This window comes from Oncorhynchus clarkii, chromosome 27, assembly GCF_045791955.1.
Source record: "Oncorhynchus clarkii lewisi isolate Uvic-CL-2024 chromosome 27, UVic_Ocla_1.0, whole genome shotgun sequence".
NCBI lineage: Eukaryota > Metazoa > Chordata > Actinopteri > Salmoniformes > Salmonidae > Oncorhynchus > Oncorhynchus clarkii.
In genome coordinates this window covers 9,653,967-9,678,124 of record NC_092173.1, presented here as the reverse complement: position 1 = coordinate 9,678,124, position 24,158 = coordinate 9,653,967, and the positions used below count along the sequence as shown (strand labels likewise).

General features: G+C 42.6%; 1 protein-coding gene across 1 annotated transcript in view; it reads right to left on the bottom strand.

Annotated features, from left to right (window-relative positions):
• The window catches only part of LOC139385469 (protein phosphatase Slingshot homolog 2-like), a 44,405-nt gene extending 27,204 nt beyond the window's left edge, over positions 1–17,201 (bottom strand). The window contains exons 1-2 of the mRNA XM_071130528.1: positions 16,961–17,201; positions 6,981–7,024 (exon numbers count right to left, since the gene is read on the bottom strand). Of these exons, the coding sequence (XP_070986629.1) occupies positions 6,981–7,024; positions 16,961–17,023 (107 nt within the window). The 5' untranslated portion in view covers positions 17,024–17,201. The remainder of the gene's footprint in view (positions 1–6,980; positions 7,025–16,960) is intronic.
• Between the last annotated feature and the right edge of the window lie 6,957 nt (positions 17,202–24,158).

Here is a 24,158-nt window from a genome sequence, read left to right as displayed (position 1 = left end):
TACCGCAAGCGACTTACAGCTGTAATCGCAGCAAAAGGTGGCGCTACAAAGTATTAACTTAAGGGGGCTGAATAATTTTGCACGCCCAATTTTTCAGTTTTTGATTTGTTAAAAAAGTTTGAAATATCCAATAAATGTCGTTCCACTTCATGATTGTGTCCCACTTGTTGTTGATTCTTCACAAAAAAAAATACAGTTTTATATCTTTATGTTTGAAGCCTGAAATGTGGCAAAAGGTCGCAAAGTTCAAGGGGGCCGAATACTTTCGCAAGGCACTGTAGTTGTGTGTAGCTAGATACCTAGTTTGAAATATCAACAGTACTGCCACAGAAGCACAACATTTGACACTAGGATTGGCTGCATCAACGACCCTCCGACCCATCCCTTCTTCAGTCTGCAGCAGCAACACAGGTAGTCTAGACTAGCTAACCATCATGCAGTGCCCTTGGAAAGTATTCAGACCCCTCAATGTTTTCCCACATTTTGTTAGGTTATGAATATCATATTGTGAAGTTTTGATACGAGCATTGAAAATAAAATCACAAAATCAGTATAATAACTTGAGCTAGCCGACTTGCAGTTTTCATCAGCTGATCGCCCACCCTCTATTCAAGATGTCAATCACATCTTTAGGAGGCACTAACTACATGACCAAAAATGTGGACACGCGCTTGTCTAACATCTCATTCCAAAATTATGGGCATTAATATGGAGTTGGTTCCCCTTTGCTGCTATTACAACCTCCACTCTTCTGAGAAGGCTTTCCACTAGATGTTGGAACATTGTTGTGGGGACTTGCTTCCATTCAGCCACAAGAGCATTAGTGAAGTCGGGCAATTTGGCCTGGCTCGCAGTCAGTGTACTAATTCATCCCAAAGGTGTTCGATGGGGTTGAGGTCAGGGCTCTGTGTAGGCCAGTCAAGTTCCTCCACACCAACCTCGACAAAGCATTTCTGTATGTACCTCGCTTTGTGCATGGGGGCATTGTCATGCTGAAACAGGAAAGGACCTTCCCAAAAGTGTTGCCACAATGTGGGAAGACACAGAATCGTCTAGAATGTCACTGTAGGCTGTAACATTAAGACTTCACTGGAACTAAGGGGCCTAGCCCAAACCATGAAAAACAGCTAAGACCATTATTACTCCTCCACCAAACTTTACAGTTGGCACTATGCATTGGGGCAGGTAGCGTTCTCCTGGCATCCGCCAAACCCAGATTAATCCGTCGGACTGCCATATGGTGAAGAGTGATTCATCACTCCTGAGAATGCATTTCCACTACTCCAGAGTCCAATGGCGGCAAGCTTCACACCACTCCAGCCGACGCTTGGCATTGAGCATGGTGATCTTAGGCTTGTGCGCGGCTGCGTGGCCATGGAAACCCATTTTATGCAGCTCCTGACTAACAGTTTTTGTTTTGACGTTGCTTTCAGGGGCAGTTTGGAACTCTGTAGTGAGTGTTGCGATCGGTCCCATTCTGTGAGCTTGTGTGGCCTACCACTTCGCAGCTGAGCTGTTTTGAGCCGGTTGCTCTTAGACGATTCCATTTCACAATAACAGCACTTACGGTTGACTGGGGCAGCTCTCGCAGGGCAGAAATTTGATGAACTGACTTGTTGGAAAGGTGGTATCCTATGACGGTGCCACGTTGAAAGTCACAAAGCTCTTCAGTAAGGCCATTCTACTGCCAATGTTTTCCTATGGAGATTGCATGGATGTGTGCTTGATTGTATACATATTTTAAAAGGCTTTTTTTGGTGTATTTTTGCCCCCTGAAAAAGGTCTGTGCACGGCCCTGCACATCAGTGTGTGTGTGTGTGTGTGTCTACCGACTCAAATCTTACCAGAGCCATGTTGAAGTAAGCAGTTGAAAGGAAATGCCTACTGAAAACAATGAATAGACAAGGTCACAGAAAAGACCCTGAACATCCTTTTGCCTGTCCCTTCTCCCCCTCAATAGGTCTGCAGCCCAACAGCCCTCTCCTTACTATGAACGACAATCAAGTAGGCCTGTACTAGAAAGTATGCTGTCCTTGACATTCCTTGCAGTGCATACACGTCGCAAAGCCAGAGCACAGATTAATGTATTACAGTATGTTACACTTCAATCAGAGCCGTGGGAACAACAGCTGTCGTGTCTTTCTTGTGTGTGTGCGCGTGTGTGTGCGGCACAGAATAGATGACAATAGCACTCTTAACATAACTGGTAAGGACTGAGCAAAACACTGAACATGGAGTACTGCACAACCTTCACCCTCAAAGGTTGCTTTCTGATATCCAATTAGATGCAATATATTTATAGTACTGGAATCCTTGTGGTGTATGTAATACAGTTCATTTGGGCTTCTTGCTACATAACCAACGGGAGGGTTGGGTGAGTAGCAGATGGGGGGGGGGGGGGGGGGGGGTAATTGAGGGCTCCAAATGACAAACTAGTCCAAGAGCTGAAGACATTGAATGGGCAAGTGGGGGGGGGGGGGGGGGGGGGGGGGTGACCTCAGTATTACCTAATAGATAATTGAGCCCACATGTCCTGCAGCATTGGAGTTGAATGGTGAAGTCAGTGCAACACATAATGGACATTAAATTGTTCTGTTATGGGGTTGTGCTGGCCAAATGCACATCATGTCATGTTGGCTCCTTCTCAGCATGAAGCCAAACAGTTTGCTGTGGTGGACCCAGTGTTTGCAAACTATCACCAACTGTACTGGTATGGAGAACCTTGACTTCTGCCTTTCATTAGCACAATTCAATAGACTAAATCCTGACCAGAAGTCAAGTTAAATCAATGTACAGAAAAGACCCTACATTATACGGGTTAGTTCAACACAGTCATAACACCAACACAATAGTCATAACACCAACACAATAGTCATAACACCAACACAACAGTCATAACACCAACACAAGGGAACAGAACATAATAAACAGCCATGATAGCTGAATAGGCATATAAGAAGTTAATACAACAGACTTTATAGTGCTGTTTTGATGCAAGCCGACTAGCTTACCAAAATAATGGTGTCTGCCATGACTGTGTAAAGTTAGGCTTGTCACAACAATCAGCTCGGTCATCAAGTAATGCTATGTAATATCATTACCCTGACGCTGTTATGAATACATGAAGGTCCTATGATTGAGAGTTCAGGTGAAATGCGACTGACAAGAACAATACTTGACGTTAGGCCAAGCCAAGGGGAAGTGATACTCAAACTCAGACAAACACACGCCCTTGTTTATCAGTTCCATGTTTACTACAGCCAGGTCCCTTAACACCCTACAGCAGGGTTCAACTGGCATTCACTAACCATTCCATCACCCTCCTTCTTGGTCAACTAGCCTGACACTGTCACCAGAAAAACATTTAAATAAAGAAAAACCCTGGAATGACTGGTACTGTGTGTGTATACATGTATAAATAAAACAATAAATCCTTTAATATGATGAGTTCAAATTTGAGATTTTTGGTTCCAACCACCGTGTCTTTGTGAGAATCAGAGTAGGTGAACGGATGATCTCCGCATGTATGGTTCCCACCGTGAAGCATGGAGGAGGAGGTGTGATGGTGTGCTTTGCCGGTGAAACTGATTGATTTAGAATTCAAGGCACACTTAACTAGCATCGCTACCACGGCATTCTGCAGCGATACGCCATCACATCTGGTTTGCGCTTAGTGGGACTGTGTTTTCCAACAGGACAATGACCCAAAACACACCACCAGGCTGTGTAAGGGCTATTTGACCAAGAACTAGAGAAATGGAGAGCTGCATCAGATGACCTGGCCTACACAATCACCAGACCTCAACCCAATTGAGATGGTTGGGGGATGAGTTGGACCGCAGAGTGAAGGAAAAGCAGCCAACAGGTGCTCAGCATATGTGGGAACTCCTTCAAAACTGTTGGAAAAGCATTCCAGGTGACTACCTCATGAAGCTGTTTGAGAGAATGCCAAGAGTGTGCAAAGCTGTCAAGGCAAAAGGTGGCTTCTTTGAAGAATCTCAAATATATTTTCATTTGTTTAACACTTTTTTGGTTACTACATGATTCCATGTGTTATTTCATTGTTTTTTTATTATTAATGTAGTTTGTAAATTGTAAAAATAAAGAAAAACCCTTGAATGAGCAGGTGTGTCTAGACTTTTGACTGCTACTGTATATACACTAAACACACTTTTTCTGTGGAGTTTTCATTGTTGGACAACAAAAACATCCGAAAATTAACTCCAAATGATTTTAATTGACGAAATCTGTTCCCAAGTACTTCCACGCATAATAGGGAGACACGTGATCGCATACAAATGTAAACATGCTTTGAAATGATTATGTTTTAGTCAAACATATCTGTTTGGGCTTCTTGTGGTCAATTTGCAGTCTACAAATTATTTGTAATTATGTTACGGCCCCTCTACCATCCACTTCAGAAAATAAAAATCGTCCCGCAGCTGATTCTAGTTGATGATCCATGGCATATAGACTATTCGTTAGCCTATTAACCTATAGGCTAACCCATAATAATCTATAACTATTAGTACAGTGCCTTGCGAAAGTATTCGGCCCCCTTGAACTTTGCGACCTTTTTCCAAATTTTAGGCTTCAAACATAAAGATATAAAAAACTGTATTTTTTTGTGAAGAATCAACAACAAGTGGGACACAATCATGAAGTGGAACGACATTTATTGGATATTTCAAACTTTTTTAACAAATCAAAAACTGAAAAATTGGGCGTGCAAAATTATTCAGCCCCCTTAAGTTAATACTTTGTAGCGCCACCTTTTGCTGCGATTACAGCTGTAAGTCGCTTGGGGTATGTCTATCAGTTTTGCACATCGAGAGACTGACATTTTTTCCCATTCCTCCTTGCAAAACAGCTCGAGCTCAGTGAGGTTGGATGGAGAGCATTTGTGAACAGCAGTTTTCAGTTCTTTCCACAGATTCTCGATTGGATTCAGGTCTGGACTTTGACTTGGCCATTCTAACACCTGGATATGTTTATTTTTGAACCATTCCATTGTAGATTTTGCTTTATGTTTTGGATCATTGTCTTGTTGGAAGACAAATCTCCGTCCCAGTCTCAGGTCTTTTGCAGACTCCATCAGGTTTTCTTCCAGAATGGTCCTGTATTTGGCTCCTTTCATCTTCCCATCAATTTTAACCATCTTCCCTGTCCCTGCTGAAGAAAAGCAGGCCCAAACATAACGTTTTGCATTGTTGCCAAAAAGTTCAATTTTGGTTTCATCTGACCAGAGCACCTTCTTCCACATGTTTGGTGTGTCTCCCAGGTGGCTTGTGGCAAACTTTAAACGACACTTTTTATGGATATCTTTAAGAAATGGCTTTCTTCTTGCCACTCTTCCATAAAGGCCAGATTTGTGCAATATACGACTGATTGTTGTCCTGTGGACAGAGTCTCCCACCTCAGCTGTAGATCTCTGCAGTTCATCCAGAGTGATAATGGGCCTCTTGGCTGCATCTCTGATCAGTCTTCTCCTTGTATGAGCTGAAAGTTTAGAGGGACGGCCAGGTCTTGGTAGATTTGCAGTGGTCTGATACTCCTTCCATTTCAATATTATCGCTTGCACAGTGCTCCTTGGGATGTTTAAAGCTTGGGAAATATTTTCGTATCCAAATCCGGCTTTAAACTTCTTCACAACAGTATCTCGGACATGCCTGGTGTGTTCCTTGTTCTTCATGATGCTCTCTGCGCTTTTAACGGACCTCTGAGACTATCACAGTGCAGGTGCATTTATACGGAGACTTGATTACACACAGGTGGATTGTATTTATCATCAGTCATTTAGGTCAACATTGGGTCATTCAGAGATCCTCACTGAACTTCTGGAGAGAGTTTGCTGCACTGAAAGTAAAAGGGCTGAATAATTTTGCACGCCCAATTTTTCAGTTTTTGATTTGTTAAAAAAGTTTGAAATATCCAATAAATGTCATTCCACTTCATGATTGTGTCCCACTTGTTGTTGATTCTTCACAAAAAAATACAGTTTTATATCTTTATGTTTGAAGCCTGAAATTTGGCAAAAGGTCACAAAGTTCAAGGGGGCTGAATACTTTCGCAAGGCACTGTATGTCCTGAATAGGTCCTGAATATGTCCTGAATGAATAGGCATTAATCCAAGAGATCCACACTGAAACCCAACTGCCAAGACAAGTGAAACAACAGTGACGTCTTGTCCTTCTATAAAACACACACACGGACGTCAAGCGGCAGGTAACACAGATAACAGATACAACCATGCAAATAGATCATCAGGAGTAGACAACTGGAGTAGTCATACGAGTACTACAACCCAACCCAAATACGTACATAGGCTAACTATTTTGCATTTCCAAAATAGCCTAGTGTTTTGAAGATGCAAAATGGCAACCATTAGTCCTTTTCTACCCTTCTCCTGTAATGACCTAAAACTAAGTGTGAATAAAAATTCTGACAATGACGCTAGTCAAGAGCGAGTCTACATGTTGATAGAAATTTATTTTTCAAGATATTTGAAAATATATTGTGTGATATACTGTAAATTGAAACGAGCTATGCAGTCACTTGTTTTGTGCACAGGTGTGTGCGTGTTTTTTTAACAGCCCAACTGGCAATGTACAGCCATTATAATGTTCCCGTGATTGCTTGCGACCCCTCTGTCGGTCATTTTGCTGCCTGGGTCTGAGTCTAAATAAGAGTCAGTTGACTCTGCAGCAGTATATGTGAGCTGAGTTGACCCAAGAGACAGTATTGATATCAACCCAACGGCCAATACAGCAAATAAACTCTTGTCAACACACTCTCTCTGGTGGACAGTAGCTGGAAGTACAGCTGAGCTCCCAAAGGTCCAACAGACGTTTGTCACTGAACACAATAATTGAGAAATTCAGCAGGGCCTGGAAGGTTGTCAGTGCAATGCCCAAAAATACTTCATAGTTTTTCAATTACAATACTTTGAGATTATTTTACTGCTAATGGTCTAGCCTTACCTCCGGGGCTGGGAGCGTCGGTCATCCTCACCACTGTCTGCCTCCTGGGGAGAGAGCAGAGAACCAGTCAGAAACCAACATGCACATACACACTAATGTATCCATAAACAGACTATAGTAATGACACATTATACAGACAAAAAGCTGCGGTCACATGAATAGACAAGGTTGCTTGTTCACAATAACCGGCATGAACAAGGAGAGCATATGAATATGAATCAAGTCAAGTGTCTCATGACTAACAATGAGCCAAACAAATTCATACTACAGCAATATTAGGTGGTGTGATGCTGCCAGACCTTTTGAACAAGAATTCCACACCAAGTCAAAACAAGATGTCCATATTTGGGCTTGTTAGACATAAGTGTATAGCTATCTATTCAAGGGAGATTTTGCAACACGGTTTGCGTCGGGCACCGAGGAAGAGCGAATTAACCTTATTTTAAAGAGGAGAATGAATTCCACATCGGCTAAAATGTGCCGCTAAATATCCACTTTCATCCATGTCATGGGATTGGCCGTAGTGATATTTCACTAAACCCAGAACAAGGCAGAATAGATAAGGGTTGAAATGGCTGCCGGCCTGTTTTGAAGCGTCCCTCTCTCTCCACCCTGGCCCGGCAGTCTGTTGTCCCTGCTCAGACAGACAGGCAGGCAGACCCTAATCCCAGCCTGTTCTGCTCCAGTAATCTCCAAACTCAGGGAACTTTCTCCCAGGGATCAGGCTGTCAATCCTGGACAAGGGAGCCCTAGCAGATCCCACCCACCTCTGCCCAGTCACATAGAGATACTGAACTGGGTTAATAAAACCCAATGCACCACACACTGGCTACATTCACCATGTCCTATGCAGACACACAATGTACATGACACACGGGATGGGATGAAGTGATCCAGCCAATGTATCTTCAGTGAGAAGAGCACACACACAAAATCCCAGACAGAGCCCAGACCTATACTCAAGAATACAAAAATGCTTACAATTAGGCCTAATCTATGTAAAGAGTTCTGCTTGTTGGGCTTGTGTGCACGACCATGATGGCACACAAACTAGAGAAAGCATGAGCAAATCAAAAAGCCTTCGCCTGGACATAAATCCTCACACATCAGGTGATGTAAATCAGATGCTGCCACAGCCAGGCATATGACATTTGAAAAATGCATTTAAGAAATGGTGACACAGGAGAACCTTGACTCGAGGGAGCCACCCATCCCTTCAACGAGACAAACTTTCCAAAACACTTCACCCACTGTCTTTTCAATGGCGAAAGCAGCAGAGGCCAATAGGCTGCTATAGGAAGGTGTTTATTAAGTAGCAAAGTGGAGGAGAGACCACAAGCTTCCTCCTCTCCCTGTGGTTAAGTCACCATACATGTAATACTATGTACAGGCCCGTCTCCATGGTCACCATGCCACCACATGGAGGAAGAAGGTACAGGGGATTGCGTCAAGCCAATGAGAGGGGAGTATTTAGTGTGCTACTAGGAAGATTCCACCGTCCAGCAATCCTTCTCTCAGGTTTGATGTTCTGAATACAGAGTAGGCTTAATTAATAGGCGAGACGCTTCAGTATGAGCTGATACTTGCTTAAACAATAGTCATTGTTACGCCTAAATCTTCCATCTGTCACCCCTATCTTTGTATGGTGATAACATCTTTGCTTAAAAAAAAATGCACTTCAAGTTGGAGCATCAGTGTCCAATGGGATATAAGACACATGGAGCTAAAGGATATGACAGCACTATATCCACTCCACACACAGCAAAGGCAGTCAACCATAATGCTTTGTAATCATGACCATCCATCGTTCCGAGGATGCCAGCCATAATAACCCTGACCTGCATGGCATCTTGCTGTGGTAATGGCCTGCAAGTAGAACATAGCTGAGGAGGCTCTTTCTCAGGAGAAGAAAGAGCCTCACATGGGTGCCTCTCATACATCACTTGACAGGCAGCTGGTGCCCTCAAAATAAAGGAAACGCTTGAGTAAATGAGGGATGCAAAGTATATTGAAAGCAGGTGCGTCCACTAGAGGTCGACCGATTAATCGGAATGGCCGATTAACTTGAAATCGACCCTAATTTTCATAACCGGTAATCAGCATTTTTGGACCCCGATTATGTCCGATTACATTGCACTCCACGAGGAGACTGTGTGGCAGGCTGACTACCTGTTATGCAAGTGCCGCAAGGAGCCAAGGTAAGGTGCTAGCTAGCATTAAACTTATCTTTAAAAAATATCTATATATAAAAAAAGGGATTGTTATTGTTTTAGGGGTAATCACTAGTTAAACTAGTAATATGATCAACCATGTGTAGTTATCTAGCTTGTCCTGCATTGCATATAATCGATGCGGTGCCTGTTAATTTATCATTGAATCAGCCTACTTCGCCAAACAGGTGATTTAACAAGCGCATTCGAGATAAAAAGCACTGTGTACCTAACCATAAACATCAATGCCTTTCTTAAAATCAATACACAAGTATATATTTTTAAACCTGCATATTTAGTTAATATTGCCTGCTAACATTAATTAATTTTAACTAGGGAAATTGTGTCACTTCTCTTGCATTCTGCGCAAGCAGAGTTAGGGTATATGCAGCAGTTTGGGCCGCCTGGCTCGTTGCGAACTGTGTGAAGACCATTTCTTCCTAACAAAAAACATAATTAATTTGCCAGAATTGTACATAATTATGACATAACAATGAAGGTTGTGCAATGTAACAGCAATATTTAGACTTAGGGATGCCACCCGTTAGATAACATACGGAACGGTTCCGTATTTCACTGAAAGAATAAACGTTTTGTTTTCTAAATGATAGGTCATTAATATGGTCAAATCCAGAAACTATAGGCAGGGTAGCCTAGTGGTTAGAGCGTTGGACTAGTAACCGGAAGGTTTCAAGTTCAAACCCCCGAGCTGACAAGGTACCAATCTGTCGTTCTGCCCCTGAACAGGCAGTTAACCCACTGTTCCTAGGCAGACACTGAAAATAAGAATTTGTTCTTAACTGACTTGCCTAGTTAAATAAAGGTAAAATAAAATACATTTCTGTGTGTTGTTGGGTTTGACATTTTGAACATTGAAATAAATGACAGAATCAAAGGAGAATGTTAAGGGTTCTCTGTAGAAGGACAGATAGCTGTGGAATGTGTTGGGGGACGGGAGCAGAGCACCCTGTTGATTCAGGACGGACAGGTGGGCATCTGTGGATTAGATGGAGGGGTTGAGGTCAGGAGGTGAGGACAGGTCACCGGAAGGGAGTAATAAGGGTTTGGGATCTTGTTACTCTTTTCCTGTTAAACCATAAACTAAGGATTGGAGAGAGGGAGTGTCATAAGTAGGAGGTATATCTCTGATTACAGCTGTACAGAACCTTTGGGAAGAATTATACTTGGTTAAAGCTTCTCTAGTGTCCATGGGTTATTTACTCTGAAAATAATAATAACTCTTAGGTTCTTATTTAAGTCTATGATTTGATAGAGCAGTCTGACTGAGCGGTGGTAGGCAGCAGCAGGCTCGTAAGCATTCATTCAAACAGCACTTTCCTGCATTTGCCAGCAGCTCTTTGCTGTGCTTCAAGCATTGCGCCGTTTATGACTTCAAGCCTGTCAACTCCCGAGATTAGGCTGGCAATACTAAAGTACCTTAGAACATCCAATAGTCAAAGGTATATGAAATACTAATGGTAGAGAGAGAAATAGTCCTATAATAACTACAACCTAAAACGTTTTACCTGGGAATATTTAAGACTCGTGTTAAAAGGAACCACCAGCTTTCATATGTTCTGAGCAAGGAACTTAAAAAAGTTAGCTTTTTTACATGGCACATATTGCACTTTTACTTTATTATTTATGAGGCTAAATTGATTTTATTGATGTATTATATTAAGTTAAAATAAGTGTGTATTCAGTATTGTTGTAGTCATTATTACAAATATAGATTTAAAAAAATAGAGGGAGTGTCATAAGTAGGAGGTATATCACTGAAGGCCGATTATTTTTTTATTTATTTAAAAAAAATCATAATGGGTTGACCTCTAGCATCCACACAGGTGTGGTTCCTGAGTTAATTAAGCAATTAAAACATCCCCATCATGCTTTAGGTCATGTAGAAATAAATATTATTTTGGCTAGCAAGGCTAGAAGAGATCTCAGTGACTTTGAAAGAGGGGTCACAAAGGAGCATAGGGATAGGGAAAAGGGGATGCCTTGTCAGATGCAGAACTGAATGCATTCAACTGAAACGTGTGTTCCACATTTCAAATCAAATCAAATTTTATTTGTCATATACACATGGTTAGCAGATGTTAATGCGAGTGTAGCGAAATGCTTGTGCTTCTAGTTCCGACAATGCAGTAATAACCAACAAGTAATCTAACTAACAATTCCAAAACTACTGTCTTGTACACAGTGTAAGGGGATAAAGAACATGTACATAAGGATATATGAATGAGTGATGGTACAGAGCAGCATAGGCAAGATACAGTAGATGGTATCGAGTACAGTATATACATATGAGATGAGTATGTAAACAAAGTGGCATAGTTAAAGTGGCTAGTGATACATGTATTACATAAGGATACAGTCGATGATATAGAGTACAGTATATACGTATGCATATGAGATGAATAATGTAGGGTAAGTAACATTATATAAGGTAGCATTGTTTAAAGTGACTAGTGATATATTTACATCATTTCCCATCAATTCCCATTATTAAAGTGTCTGGAGTTGAGTCAGTGTCAGTGTGTTGGCAGCAGCCACTCAATGTTAGTGGTGGCTGTTTAACAGTCTGATGGCCTTGAGATAGAAGCTGTTTTTCAGTCTCTCGGTCCCAGCTTTGATGCACCTGTACTGACCTCGCCTTCTGGATGATAGCGGGGTGAACAGGCAGTGGCTCGGGTGGTTGATGTCCTTGATGATCTTTATGGCCTTCCTGTGACATCGGGTGGTGTAGGTGTCCTGGAGGGCAGGTAGTTTGCCCCCGGTGATGCGTTGTGCAGACCTCTGGAGAGCCTCACGGTTGAGGGCGGAGCAGGTGCCGTACCAGGCGGTGATACAGCCCGCCAGGATGCTCTCGATTGTGCATCTGTAGAAGTTTGTGAGTGCTTTTGGTGACAAGCCGAATTTCTTCAGCCTCCTGAGGTTGAAGAGGCGCTGCTGCGCCTTCTTCACAATGCTGTCTGTGTGAGTGGACCAATTCAGTTTGTCTGTGATGTGTATGCCGAGGAACTTAAAACTTGCTACCCTCTCCACTACTGTCCCGTCGATGTGGATAGGGGGGTACTCCCTCTGCTGTTTCCTGAAGTCCACAATCATCTCCTTTGTTTTGTTGACGTTGAGTGTGGTTATTTTCCTGACACCACACTCCGAGGGCCCTCACCTCCTCCCTGTAGGCCGTCTCGTCGTTGTTGGTAATCAAGTCTACCACTGTTGTGTCGTCTGCAAACTTGATGATTGAGTTGGAGGCGTGCATGGCCATGCAGTCGTGGGTGAACAGGGAGTACAGGAGAGGGCTCAGAACACACCCTTGTGGAGCCCCAGTGTTGAGGATCAGCGGGGTGGAGATGTTGTTTCCTACCCTCACTACCTGGGGATGGCCCGTCAGGAAGTCCAGTACCCAGTTGCACAGGGCGGGGTCGAGACCCAGGGTCTCAAGCTTGATGACGAGCTTGGAGGGTACTATGGTGTTGAATGCCGAGCTGTAGTCAATGAACAGCATTCTCACATAGGTATTCCTCTTGTCCAGATGGGTTAGGGCAGTGTGCAGTGTGGTTGAGATTGCATCGTCTGTGGACCTATTTGGGCGGTAAGCAAATTGGAGTGGGTCTAGGGTGTCAGGTAGGGTGGAGGTGATATGGTCCTTGACTAGTCTCTCAAAGCACTTCATGATGACGGAAGTGAGTGCTACGGGGCGGTAGTCGTTTAGCTCAGTTACCTTAGCTTTCTTGGGAACAGGAACAATGGTGGCCCTCTTGAAGCATGTGGGAACAGCAGACTGGTATAGGGATTGATTGAATATGTCCGTAAACACACCGGCCAGCTGTTCTGCGCATGCTCTGAGGGCGCGGCTGGGGATGCCGTCTGGGCCTGCAGCCTTGCGAGGGTTAACACGTTTAAATGTCTTACTCACCTCGGCTGCAGTGAAGGAGAGACCGCATGTTTTCGTTGCAGGCCGTGTCAGTGGCACTGTATTGTCCTCAAAGCGGGCAAAAAAGTTATTTAGTCTGCCTGGGAGCAGGACATCCTGGTCCGTGACTGGGCTGGATTTCTTCCTGTAGTCCGTGATTGACTGTAGACCCTGCCACATGCCTCTTGTGTCTGAGCCGTTGAATTGAGATTCTACTTTGTCTCTGTACTGACGCTTAGCTTGTTTGATAGCCTTGCGGAGGGAATAGCTGCACTGTTTGTATTCGGTCATGTTACCAGACACCTTGCCCTGATTAAAAGCAGTGGTTCGCGCTTTCAGTTTCACGCGAATGCTGCCATCAATCCACGGTTTCTGGTTAGGGAATGTTTTAATCGTTGCTATGGGAACGACATCTTCAACGCACGTTCTAATGAACTCGCACACCGAATCAGCGTATTCGTCAATGTTGTTGTCTGACGCAATACGAAACATGTCCCAGTCCACGTGATGGAAGCAGTCTTGGAGTGTGGAGTCAGCTTGGTCGGACCAGCGTTGGACAGACCTCAGCGTGGGAGCCTCTTGTTTTAGTTTCTGTCTGTAGGCAGGGATCAACAAAATGGAGTCGTGGTCAGCTTTTCCGAAAGGGGGGCGGGGTAGGGCCTTATATGCGTCGCGGAAGTTAGAGTAACAATGATCCAAGGTCTTTCCACCCCTGGTTGCGCAATCGATATGCTGATAAAATTTAGGGAGTCTTGTTTTCAGATTACACTTGTTAAAATCCCCAGCCACAATGAATGCAGCCTCCGGATAAATGGTTTCCAGTTTGCAGAGTCAAATAAAGTTCATTCAGAGCCATCGATGTGTCTGCTTGGGGGGGATATATACGGCTGTGATTATAATCGAAGAGAATTCTCTTGGTAGATAATGCGGTCTACATTTGATTGTGAGGAATTCTAAATCAGGTGAACAGAAGGATTTGAGTTCCTGTAAGTTTCTTTCATCACAGCATGTCACGTTAGCCATAAGGCATACACCCCCGCCCCTCTTCTTACCAGAAAGATGTTTGTTTCTGTCTGCGCGATGCGTGGAGAAACCCGTTGGCTGCACCGCCTCGGATAGCGTCTCTCCAGTGAGCCACGTTTCCGTGAAGCAAAGAACGTTACAGTCTCTGATGTCCCTCTGGAATGCTACCCTTGCTCGGATTTCATCAACCTTGTTGTCAAGAGACTGGACATTGGCAAGAAGAATGCTAGGGAGTGGTGCACGGTGTGCCCGTCTCCGGAGTCTGACCAGAAGACCGCCTCGTTTCCCTCTTTTTCGGAGTCGTTTTTTTGGGTCGCTGCATGGGATCCACTCCATTGTCCTGTTTGTAAGGCAGAACACAGGATCCGCGTCGCGAAAAACATATTCTTGGTCGTACTGATGGTGAGTTGACGCTGATCTTATATTCAGTAGTTCTTCTCGACTGTATGTAATGAAACCTAAGATGACCTGGGGTACTAATGTAAGAAATAACACGTAAAAAAACAAAAAACTGCATAGTTTCCTAGGAACTCGAAGCGAGGCGGCCATCTCTGTCGGCGCCGGAAGTAATCTGTACCCAACCCCTCTGAATCAGAAAGGTGCGGGGGATACCTTGACCCCTTTTTCATGATATCCAAATTGCGTCCTCCGAAACAAGACCCTGCCAAGCCAACAAATTTTCAGGGGAAGTTGCTAGAGGCAGGTTGATTTGTTGCTAAATGATGTTGTGATGTTATTGCGTGATGACATCATTACGTAAAACTGTGTCATTATGTAGAATACACAATAACGTTACTCAAATTGACTGGCCATCTCAGCGAAAAATATGATTTGACATGTTAGTTTCGATTCGTTTGTTTATTATCATTTTGATTGAGACATGTTGATTGATGTAAGTTCTGTTCAAGATCAAACATTTGTGACCAACTATAGTCATTGGGTTTGTATCGAACGCATACTACTGTAGTCAGCAACTACCTTAATCATCGACTGTTGTTGTTTGGGGTTTAAAGGGTGTGTGTCTCAGCCACCAGAATTCAACCCAACTGAACACTTATAGGAGACTCTGGAGCCCTTAACACATCATTTCTGTGTTGACCTTTGCTTTAATTGTTTTCATGGCTGTTTGAGAGAAACATAGTTCATCTTTCCCATTTATACTGGCCATTTTTCTTTCTCTAGCCAACAGACCTCAGACTGCCCTCAATGGATACGTCCCAAATAACACCCTAGTCCCTATATAGTCCACTATATTGAATTTAAGCAATCACAGAACTGAATCATTAGCTCTGTTGGTCAAGCACTCCAGGAACAGGGTTGTCGACCACTGGGCTAGGCTGTCTAGCTTACAACCCTTATGTGGAATCATCCGCTGGCATATCAGCCAGCCAGGCAACCCTCGATATGTCATATGGAATCTTTCCCAATGCGGGTCATAAAATGTAGTTGGACAGCCATGTCATACTAACCCGGTTTTCATGCAAAACATTAAAATAATAACTTGAGCCTAGTTGATGTGGAACTGTTGTGAGAGTAATGACATTGTTTTGGCTAGGTCTGTTGTAATAAAATGTATGGGAAAAAAAGTACCCAAATGGCATATTTGAGTAAAAGTAAAGAAAGCTTAATATAAAAAGTAAAAGTTAACTAGTAAAATACTATTTAAGTAAAAGTATTTGGTTTTAAATATACTTAAGTATCAAAAGTAAATGTAATTACTAAAAGTATCAATCATTACATAAGCAAACCAGACAACACAATGTTATTGTTTATTTATTTATGTACAGATAGCCAGGAGCACACTGCAACACTCAGACATAATTTAGAAACAAAGTATTTGTGTTTCGTGAGTCCGCCAGATCAGAGGCAATAGGGATGACCTGGGATGTTCTCTTGATAAGTGCATGAATTTGATAATTTTCCTGTCGTGCTAGCCATTCAAAACGCAACGAGTAATTTTGGGTGTCAGAGAAAACGTATGGAGTAAAAAGTATATATTTTTTATTTATGTAGTGAAGTAAAAGTCAAATATAAATAGCAAAGTACAGATACCCCCAAAAACGACTTAAGTAGTACTTTAAAGTATTTTTACTTAAGTACTTTACACCACTGTCTATACATTTATGGCAGTGACTGAGTAAACAGTAAACTCGCCAACAAAGATTGACACTGACAGATAGCTAAGCTATGATGAGTTGGCTTCTTTGAGTTCTTTTAGACCATTTATATAATTGACTTGGGGATAAACAGGTCAGATTTGCACTGGAATCATTTGCATTGCAAAACAGTCACTATACCAAGCTAACTAGCTAGCTACAAGTTGAGAAACTTCACTGGCTAGCTGGCCGACCAGCCATCGACTGGTCGCTAAGCGACAACTTCCCTGGACACTGGAAAGTTTAACTGTGTCCATGCAAAAGTCAAACGTGTATACTTATACGCAACACAACGCAGACAACTAAAACGCGTTTCCGTTTAACAATTTATTAGGAACGCATGCACACACAAAAAAGCAGGGCATAATCAGCTATAGTGTAGATAGCTGGGACACACACTTTTCACCCCACTTCGCTACAAAAGTGATTTTCGTGGCAGGTTAGGAGACCATATCCGCTAACCCGAACCCTTTTCCTAACCTTATCCTCAGTCTCCTGCCACGAAAAGGTCACTTCGGTATCGAAGTGCTGTGAAAAGTGTTTCCCCTAGCTAACTACCGCATGGGACAACAACCTATATGTTAGCTAGCTACAGCCACCCTAAACAATACCAGTAGAAGTGAGCCTTAAATCCCGTGCTATGACAGACGAACAGGCTCGACAACTCACCGAAACGCAGGGACTGGAGCTAACGCTGGGTGTTGGCGAACGCTGAACGGTGACCAGAGCCATTCAAGGTCCAGGAAACAGATATTTTAGTTAGAGAAAGCAGAGGCGGCGAGATGGTCATAATTTGAGCAGATGACATGCAAGGCGCCCGATATTATTGGGTCGTTGGTGATTTCCCTCCTATTCATTCAGCAGCGTCTTTTGGCGCATGCGATCCACTGGCCAGCTGTCAAACGACATTGTCTAATGCTGCATTCATAACAGCTCGTACATTCGTAATTACCGTATACGACTGGGAAAATCCAATTGACGGACCTCCAACTCGTAATTACAAATGGGAAATAATCTTTGAACTCCGATTTCCCCCACATGTTAAACTCTGACGTCACATACTAAGGAAATTACTTCGATTTAATTTTCGGCAATTAAATTAAACAAAATTTAATTTATAAAAAAATATATATTATTGTGCCTTTTTAACACCAGATTTTGTTTGGAAGCATGATAGCTGTACTTATAGTTTATGGTTGACATTTGTCAGTCGAGTTCAAAGCATGTGAATGCACACAACAATCCCATTCTCAAAATTAACAAATAGACCTAGTATATTCCAAGTTTCCCACTTGTTATGAACGCAGCAAAACCATGCTGGACTCAATCAGGCAAGGGTGGATGAAAATAATGCGGTCCTACTACACGTTTGAAAATTACGTTTTGACATGAGGCTCCTCGCACCAAATATAGCTAATTACACAAGTCTATGGTTTAAACAATATGCAGCTGAGTGAACTCTAATGCATATGAAAAGGCAATACAATCTGGAACAAACTGGTTGAACCAACGTTGTTTCAACCAATACACTCAATGTGATGACGTTGAATCAACGTGGAAAACAGATTCGATTTGTAAAAAAATTATTTGTAAATGTAAACTTATTTTCCACCATAATTTGCAAATAAATTAATAAAAGATCCTACAATGTGATTTTCTGGATTTTCTTTCTCATTTTGTCTGTCATAGGTGAAGTGTACCTATGATGAAAATTACAGGCCTCTCTCATCTTTTTAAGTGGGATTACTTGCACAATTGGTGGCTGACTAAATACTTCCCCCCCCACTGTATCTATTTTCCTTGACTTCCTCTCCAACTTGGTAGTGCCATTAATCACCAAGGTACCACGTTCATCTGTACAAACAAAGGTACGCAAGTATAAACACCATGAGACCACACAACCGTCAAACCGCTCAGGAAGGAGACGTGTTCTGTCTCCTAGAGATGAACGTACTTTGGTGCGAAAAGTGCCAATCAATCCCAGAACAACAGCAATGAACCTTGTGAAGATGTTGTTTGGCCATAATGACCATCTTTATGTTTGGAGGAAAAAGGGGGAGGCTTGCAAGCCGAAGAACACCATCCCAACTGTGAAGCACGGGGATGGCAGCATCATGTTGTGGGGGTGCTTTGCTGCAGGAGGGCCTGGTGCACTTCACAAAATAGATGGCATCATGAGGTAGGAAAATTATGTGGATATATTGAAGCAACATCTCAAGACATCAGTCAGGAAGTTAAAGCTTGGTCGCAAATGGTCTTCCAAATGGACAATGACCCCAAGCACACTTCCCGAAGTTGTGGCAAAATGGCTTAAGGACAACATAGTCAAGGTATTGGAGTGGCCATCACAAAGCCCTGACCTCAATCCTATAGAAAATTTGTGGGCAGAACTGAAAAAGCGTGTGCTAGCAAGGAGGCCTACAAACCTGACTGAGTTACACAAGCTCTGTCAGGAGGAATGGGCCAAAATTCACCCAACTTATTGTGGGACGTTTCACTCAAGTTAAACAATTTAAAGGCAATGCTACCAAATACTAATTGAGTGTATGTAAACTTCTGACTCAATGGGAATGTGGTGAAAGAAATAAAAGCTGAAAGAAATAATTCTCTCTACTATTATTCGGACTTTTCACATTCTTAAAATAAAGTGGTGATCCTAACTGACCTGAGAGGGAATTTTTACTAGGATTAAATGCCAGGAATTGTGAAAAACGGAGTTTAAATGTATCTGGCCAAGGTGTATGTAAACTTCCGACTTCAACTGTATATAACACATGACATTACATTTCTACTACTTGGACATCTCAGCTTCTCCCTTCTGCAAACACCTGAAACATGTCCAAAAGATTTACAATGATTGGTCTTGGGATAAATGCTCTGACTCGGTAGTTTATTTACCCCAACCGCACTTGAATAGGGAGAGACTCTATATCAAAAAACAAAAGAACCGACTTCACTTTTTCTTCATTTACCACACGAATCATCCGACGTGCATCAATCACTCCAGGAACATTTTTCATCTCTGTAACATCGACTTCCCACGAGACGCCAGATATTACCCCCTTGAGGGCTGCCCTGTTCCCGAAAGAGACACACATGACACGTCAAACCGTCGAGTGAGACGCAACACACTTTCCTTATGATCGTCAGAAGTACAAAAAGATCTGAACAAACGGGCCTCTCGTAATCCTCACAGCTTTCACTTTACCCAGCACTCTCTCCACCAGTTTGGATATCTTAAATGAATTCTTCAAGATTGGTAATCCGATCAGCTGCTTCTCATGAATAAACCGTAATCCTACAAGACAAGTAAATACATTCTCAGCACTGTATGCTACTGTGCTCCGTTTTCCATTCTTTTGGACAATAGTCCAATTCTCCTTGACTCAACCACCATTATGTTCAAGCTCCACATCACTTTCCGTCATCCTCCAAAACTCCCACCTCTGACATGCACTGTCAACTGTGAGACCTTACGTAGAGAGGTGTGGTTCCTTCTAAATCATGTCCAAACAATTGAATTGGCCACAGGTGGACTCCAATCAAGTTGTAGAGACGGATGTTCGAAGGAAATTGGATGCACCTGAGCTCAATTGTGTCACAGAAAGGGGGTGTGAATACTTTTTTTCACTTTGTCATTACGGGGTATTGTGTGCAGATGGGTGAGAAAACAGAAATCTATCCCATTGAATTCAGGCTGTAACACAACACAATGTGGATGAATACTTTTCTGAAGGCACTGTAGCTCTTTCAGAAGGATTTTTAAAGAGAGCTTTTCAGGGAGCTTTTATGCAGAGAGAGTTTCAGGTCATTTTACAGAATATTGGGTTGAAAAGGAAATGTGACTTCTGTCACGTACCAAAGACCATGACCTAGCCTGCACTTCCTCTTGTACGCAACCGAGGGAAAGAAATGGGAAAAGTAAACACAAGAACACTTAAAGGCGCCAATGTATTTTCCAAGTAGACTCCATTGTAGACTCTATTTTGAAAAGGCCTCCCAATTAACTGTCAAAATAAAAGGGAGGGAACCTATCATATGAAACACACACTCCTCTGCAGTGAGCTGAGCTGAGCGATGAGGTCATGTTTCAGTGGCTGTGGCCCCTCCCTCCCTCCTTTTGCATCCTCTCATTTACAACAAGTGATCTTTCTCCTTCCCCTAGTGACCATCAAACAGAGACCTGTGCCTTGCAACCAGCAGACCCCACCCCTACACACACTGGGGAGGGTGTTGTTGGTTACAGGGGTAGATCGAGATTTGAGGTGCAGAGATTCATTTCCACAGGGCTGTTTATTGACTGCCTGCATTGCCTCCATCCTTTGGGAATTGTACTCAAGGGGAGAGAAAGGGGAGGATTGGAATGTTGTCAATCCGTTTCGCACAGAAGTAGAACGGGAAAAGGTAAACAAGGAGTCTGATACAGAAGGCAAAGGGAAAAGGTAACTAACAGAAAACATGAATACATTTTAGTCTTGGTCAGGGGGTTATTTGTGTGTTTTCCATAAATTGATCATATTTCTTAGGGTAGTTTATTATGCATAATTTAATCTTTTGACATCATTTTCGTTTTTTTTTGTGTTGAATATAAATATTGTATTGCACATACATATCTGTAACAATCTAAAAAAAAAAACGTAAATACCTATCTTTAATACCTTCTGTCTCAGAGAAAATTAATAGACTACAAGGTCCACCACCCTTTCTGTCAAAGATACCCAACAATCAGATCAGTTGCCCTAGTTTTCTCCTCATTTGTACATTTTACAGCAGACCCTCTATCCTCTATCTGAGGAGGGAAAGGGGGGATACAAATGAAAGGGTCTCAGGAGGACAGAGAGGGGTGGGAGAGCACTCTGGAGAGACAGATCATCAGCCGAGGGTCAAAGCTGGGGCGCAGACTGGACTCCCACAGGGAGTGTGTCCGCAAAGTTCAACTGGCCCAAGGGGCGTGGGCCTTGACTGACCCTCTTACCCAGTACTGGCTCAGTCAGGATGGAGAACAATCCATGGATTCTAGGTTAGAGCATTCATCTCCCCATTCCCCAATCTGATGTAGCTCATTTAGCAAGAAAATTAGCTCTACCATGGATCATTCATGAATGTGTGCTCTGCTCTGTCTTTGCAGGATTTACCTGCTGGAGAAGGTCTTGCCGTCTCTGGTCCCATGTGTCGGGCAGCTCCTTAGAGAGGTAGAGCGGAGGGGAGCGACTGAGGGAGAGGGAGAAGAAGGGGAAAGGAGGAGGCGTGAGGTTGAAGTGGGTTCATCTCCCTTCAGTCCCCTGCTTTATCTGGGCCATTGCTTGATAAGGTCCTCCTCTGCCCCCTCTCTTCATCCCCCTCTCAATTCCATCCCCCTCCTTTCTGACCGAGAAGAGGCAGAGGCAGCCCAGTACCGCCTGGGGCTGGAGCTCACTCTGCAACTGCTACATGCACCATGCAGCCGGTGGGATATATTCATCACCCCTGAGAGAGAGAGGGAGCGAGAGAGAGAGAGAGAGAGAGAGAGAGAGAGAGAGAGAGAGGGAGGGAAAGAAAGAGAACGTGAGAGAGAGAGAGAGAGAGAGAGAGAGGGAGAGAAAGAGAGAGAGAGAGAGAGAGAGAGAGAGAGAGAGAGAGAGAGAGAGAGAAAGAGAGAGAGAGAGAGAGAGAGAGAGAGAGAGAGAGAGAGAGAGAGAGAGAGAGAGAGAGGGAGAGAAAGAAAGAGAAAGTGAGAGAGAGAGAGAGAGAGAGAGAGAGAGGGAGAGAAAGAGAGAGAGAGAGAGAGAGAGAGAGAGAGAGAGAGAGAGAGAGAGAGAGAAAGAGAGAGAGAGAGAGAGAGAGAGAGAGAGAGAGAGAGAGAGAGAGAGAGAGAGAGAAAATCACAGATGGGGCGCAATACCAAAGTGAAGGGGAGGAAGAGTAGGGAGTGGGGAGAGGTGAATGTGTATGGAGTAATGACAGAATGATTGATGGCATCTCCCCCCAAACCGTATTGCTCCTCCTCCATCAGTGCAGGCTTGGTTAGGATGCTACTCTACCCTAAAGAAGAACCAAAGGCGAGAATCTACTCATATGCCTAAGTCTTATACCCCATTTCATTAAATTGGTAATTGTATTTTATAGAGATTGTTGATGGTGGAACATACAGTGTATCTGGGCCTCCATGTGCCTTTATCCTCATTCCTTGGCTCAATGATTTTCACAGCCCATGAGGCTGCTCTCACCCCACCAGAAGTACTGTAGTACCTATTTCTCTCATGTCTCAAATAATCTGGCACACCATTATTCAATAATAATAAACATTTACGGTACCCCTCATTTGGTTACGCTCTCTCTCACACACAGAAACAGAGAGAATGAACAATTGAAGACTGATGATTATACAACATTTTCATGAGTAAGCACTCTAAAGACCATAATGAAGCCCAGTGGTGGAAAAAGCACCCAATTTTCATACTTGAGCAAAAGTAAAGAAACCTTAAAAGAAAAGGACTCAAGAAAAAGTGAATATTTTTACAGTTTTGGAAACTTTAGAGTGTTTTCTATCCTAAGCTGTCAATTATATGCATATTCTAGCATCTTGTCCTGACAAAATATCCCGTTTACTACGGGAACGTTTTTTTTCTCCAAAAATGAAAATACTGCCCCCTAGTCACAACAGGTTAAAAGAAAAGGACTCAAGAAAAAGTGAAAGTCACCCAGTAAAATACTACTTGAGTAAAAGTCTAAAAGTATTTGGTTTTAAATGTACTTAAGTATCAAAAGTAAAAATATAAATCATTTAAATTGTCTTATATTAAGCAAATCAGACTACACTATTTCTTGTTTTTTTTAATTGACGGAGATCCAGGGTCACAGTTCAACACTCAGACAAAATTCACAAACAAAGCATGTATGTTAAATGAGTCCTCCAGATCAGAGGCAGTAGGGATGACCAGGGATGTTCTCTTGATAAGTGCGTGAATTAGACCATTTTCCTGTCCTGCTAAGCATTCAAAATTTAACGAGTACTTTTGTGTGTCAGGGAAAATGTAAGGAGTAAAAAGTACATCATTTTCTTTAGGAATGTAGTGGAGTAAAAGTAAAAGTTGTCAAAAATATAAATAGTAAAGTACAGATACCCCCCAAAAACGACTTAAGTAGTATTTAAAAGTATTTTTACTTAAGTACTTTACACCACTGATGAAGGCTGTATCCTACTGTATCCTCCGTCAACAAGAAACCAAAACAAAATACACAGTATGTCATCAGTTCTATCAGCGGCAGAGCAATAGGTCACACTTTATTTGGATAGTCTGGATAGTCCATCTGTAGATGCTCTACAGATGGTCATACTATCAACAAACTATCTCTTGATAAGCAACTGCTTACTAAGGTTGCAGTTAGGGTTAGGTTTAGAATAAAGTTAAGGGTTAAGGTTAGGTTTAGGGATAGGATAAGGGTTAAGGTTAGGGTTAGGGTTAGGTTTAGAATAAAGTTAAGGGTTAAGGTTAGGTTTAGGGATAGGATAAGGGTTAAGGTTAGGGATAGGATAAGGGTTAAGGTTAGGGTTAGGGTTCGGTTTAGAATAAAGGTAAGGGTTAAGGTTTGGTTTAGGGATAGGATAAGGGTTAAGGTTAGGGTTAGAATAAAGGTAAGGGTTAAGGTTAGGTTTAGGGATAGGATAAGGGTTAAGGTTAGGGATAGGATAAGGGTTAAGGTTAGGGTTAGGGTTAGGGTTAGAATAAAGGTAAGGGTTAAGGTTAGGTTTAGGGATAGGATAAGGGTTAAGGTTAGGGATAGGATAAGGGTTAAGGTTAGGGTTAGGGTTCGGTTTAGAATAAAGGTAAGGGTTAAGGTTTGGTTTAGGGATAGGATAAGGGTTAAGGTTAGGGTTAGAATAAAG